Below are 1,615 nucleotides of genomic sequence, written 5' to 3'. Positions count from 1 at the left end.
GGGCGGGCGCCGCGCGGCGGGCGGCTGAGGTAAACGCGCGTTGCGTTTGCGCCCTGTGGCCGCGCTTCGCCCGCCTGCGAGCTCGGCGCCGCTCAGCGCGGCGTTTAACGCGGAGCTCGGGGTTACTACGGGCCGCGTTAAGCGCCCGAGGCCCCCGGGCGCTGCSGCCAGACGCTCTCCSGAGCGGTTACAAGTGTGTCTCGGCCAGTGCCTGCCTGGCCGGCGGCGCCCCGCGCTGGCACAGCACCCCAGCCGCGCTCCCCCAGGCCCGCAGGCTCTCCTCCGCGAAGGAAACAGGTCTTTGCCCAGTTCCTATTTTTTTTTTCTGTGAAGAAAATAAATCGTACTGGAGGAGTGGAGGCCTGCGCCTCCGCTCTCAGAGCTGACCCGTCCGACAGCRTAGCGAAGGAGCCATAACGCTCGCTCCCTGCAGCCCCAGATCTTTTATAACGGCTCCTGCCAGGCTGCCGCTGGCCCCACCTCACCCAAAATGTCCCTGGGCTCGCTTACAGCTAACGCGCCGAGCTGCCCCAGGCTCGGCTCTGCCCRCAGCTTGCCCAGTTTGCGGCTTGAGGCAGTAGCGGGATGGTGTTAGCTCCGGCCGGGGAGGATGGGGTGCAGGGCAGCACGGCAAGCCTGCCCCCTCCCCAGCACTGATCCCCTCCCCACAGCACCAGGAGCCCAGCACTGGCTCTGGGGCCTCAGGTCAGACAGAGCCGCAGGGCCAGCACTGGCTCTGGGTGACCACGTGCCCCCGCCAGGGGCAGGGGACAGAGAGGCAGACGCAAGGTTTGAGGTGCTGGGGACTTGTTTTCCGGCAGAGCCGGGGTCCTGCGTGACCCAACGCCCCCAGGGCACGGTGGCGGCGGGCGTCCCCACGGCGCGCAGCACCCAACACGCTGCAGCACGGTGGCTCCGGGTTTTCCAGCTGCGGTGGCACCCCCCGTCACGTGTCCAGCAGATCCCGGAGCTCRGGCTTGGCCACGTCGCAGGGCCGCCGGCCCTTGGCGTCGCGTGTGCCCGCCAGCGCTGGGCTGTGCTGCAGSAGCAGGGCGCAGAGGTCGCGGTGGCCACGCTCAGCCGCCTGCGGGCGACACGGCACAGGGAGGTGGGGGGGGGGGTCGGCTCTGGCGGGCCCCCGGTGCCGCCGGGCATCCCCCGGCCCCGCCACCCACCTTGTGCAGGCTGGTGAGGCCATCGTCGTCTGCAATGGCGGGGTCGGCGCCGTGGGCCAGCAGCAGCCGGGCCACGGCGAGGTGGCCGCAGTAGCTGGCACGGTGCAGGGCCGTGGCGCCGCCGGGCGTGCGGGCGTTGCAGCGGGCCCCGCGCTGCAGCAGCAGCCGGCAGACGCCCAGGTGCCCGTTGCGGCTGGCGTAGTGCTGGGGGAGGAGAGGAAAGGGGTGTGYGTGTGTGAGGGGACACCCACGCGTGTGCCCCCTCCCCTCGCCCACCCGCCGTACCAGGGCCGTGTAGCCCGCCAGGTCGGGCTCGCTGGGCTCCCCGCGCCTCTCCAGCAGCTGCAGCACCCGGCGCTCGTCCCCGTCCCGCGCCGCCGCCCAGATCCCTGCGGGCACGAGGACAACGCGTGAAGGCCGCGCCGGACCCCCCACCCCCG

At 72.1% G+C, this 1,615-nt stretch overlaps 1 protein-coding gene across 1 annotated transcript; it reads right to left on the bottom strand.

The window, feature by feature from the left end:
- Positions 1–790: 790 nt before the first annotated feature.
- Positions 791–1,586, bottom strand: ANKRD39 (ankyrin repeat domain 39; the record flags this gene model as incomplete). Its single annotated transcript, XM_085319184.1, has 3 exons — positions 791–1,084; positions 1,176–1,379; positions 1,461–1,586. Coding segments are annotated over 3 exons (468 nt in total), but the record flags the coding sequence as incomplete, so codon positions are not given.
- Positions 1,587–1,615: the final 29 nt, after the last annotated feature.

This window comes from Rhea americana, unplaced genomic scaffold (assembly GCF_003343005.1).
Source record: "Rhea americana isolate MKP2758 unplaced genomic scaffold, rheAme1 scaffold_574, whole genome shotgun sequence".
Classification (NCBI taxonomy): Eukaryota; Metazoa; Chordata; class Aves; order Rheiformes; family Rheidae; genus Rhea; species Rhea americana.
Note: the sequence above shows the minus strand (reverse complement) of the source record. Positions and strands in the feature narration are given on the sequence as shown.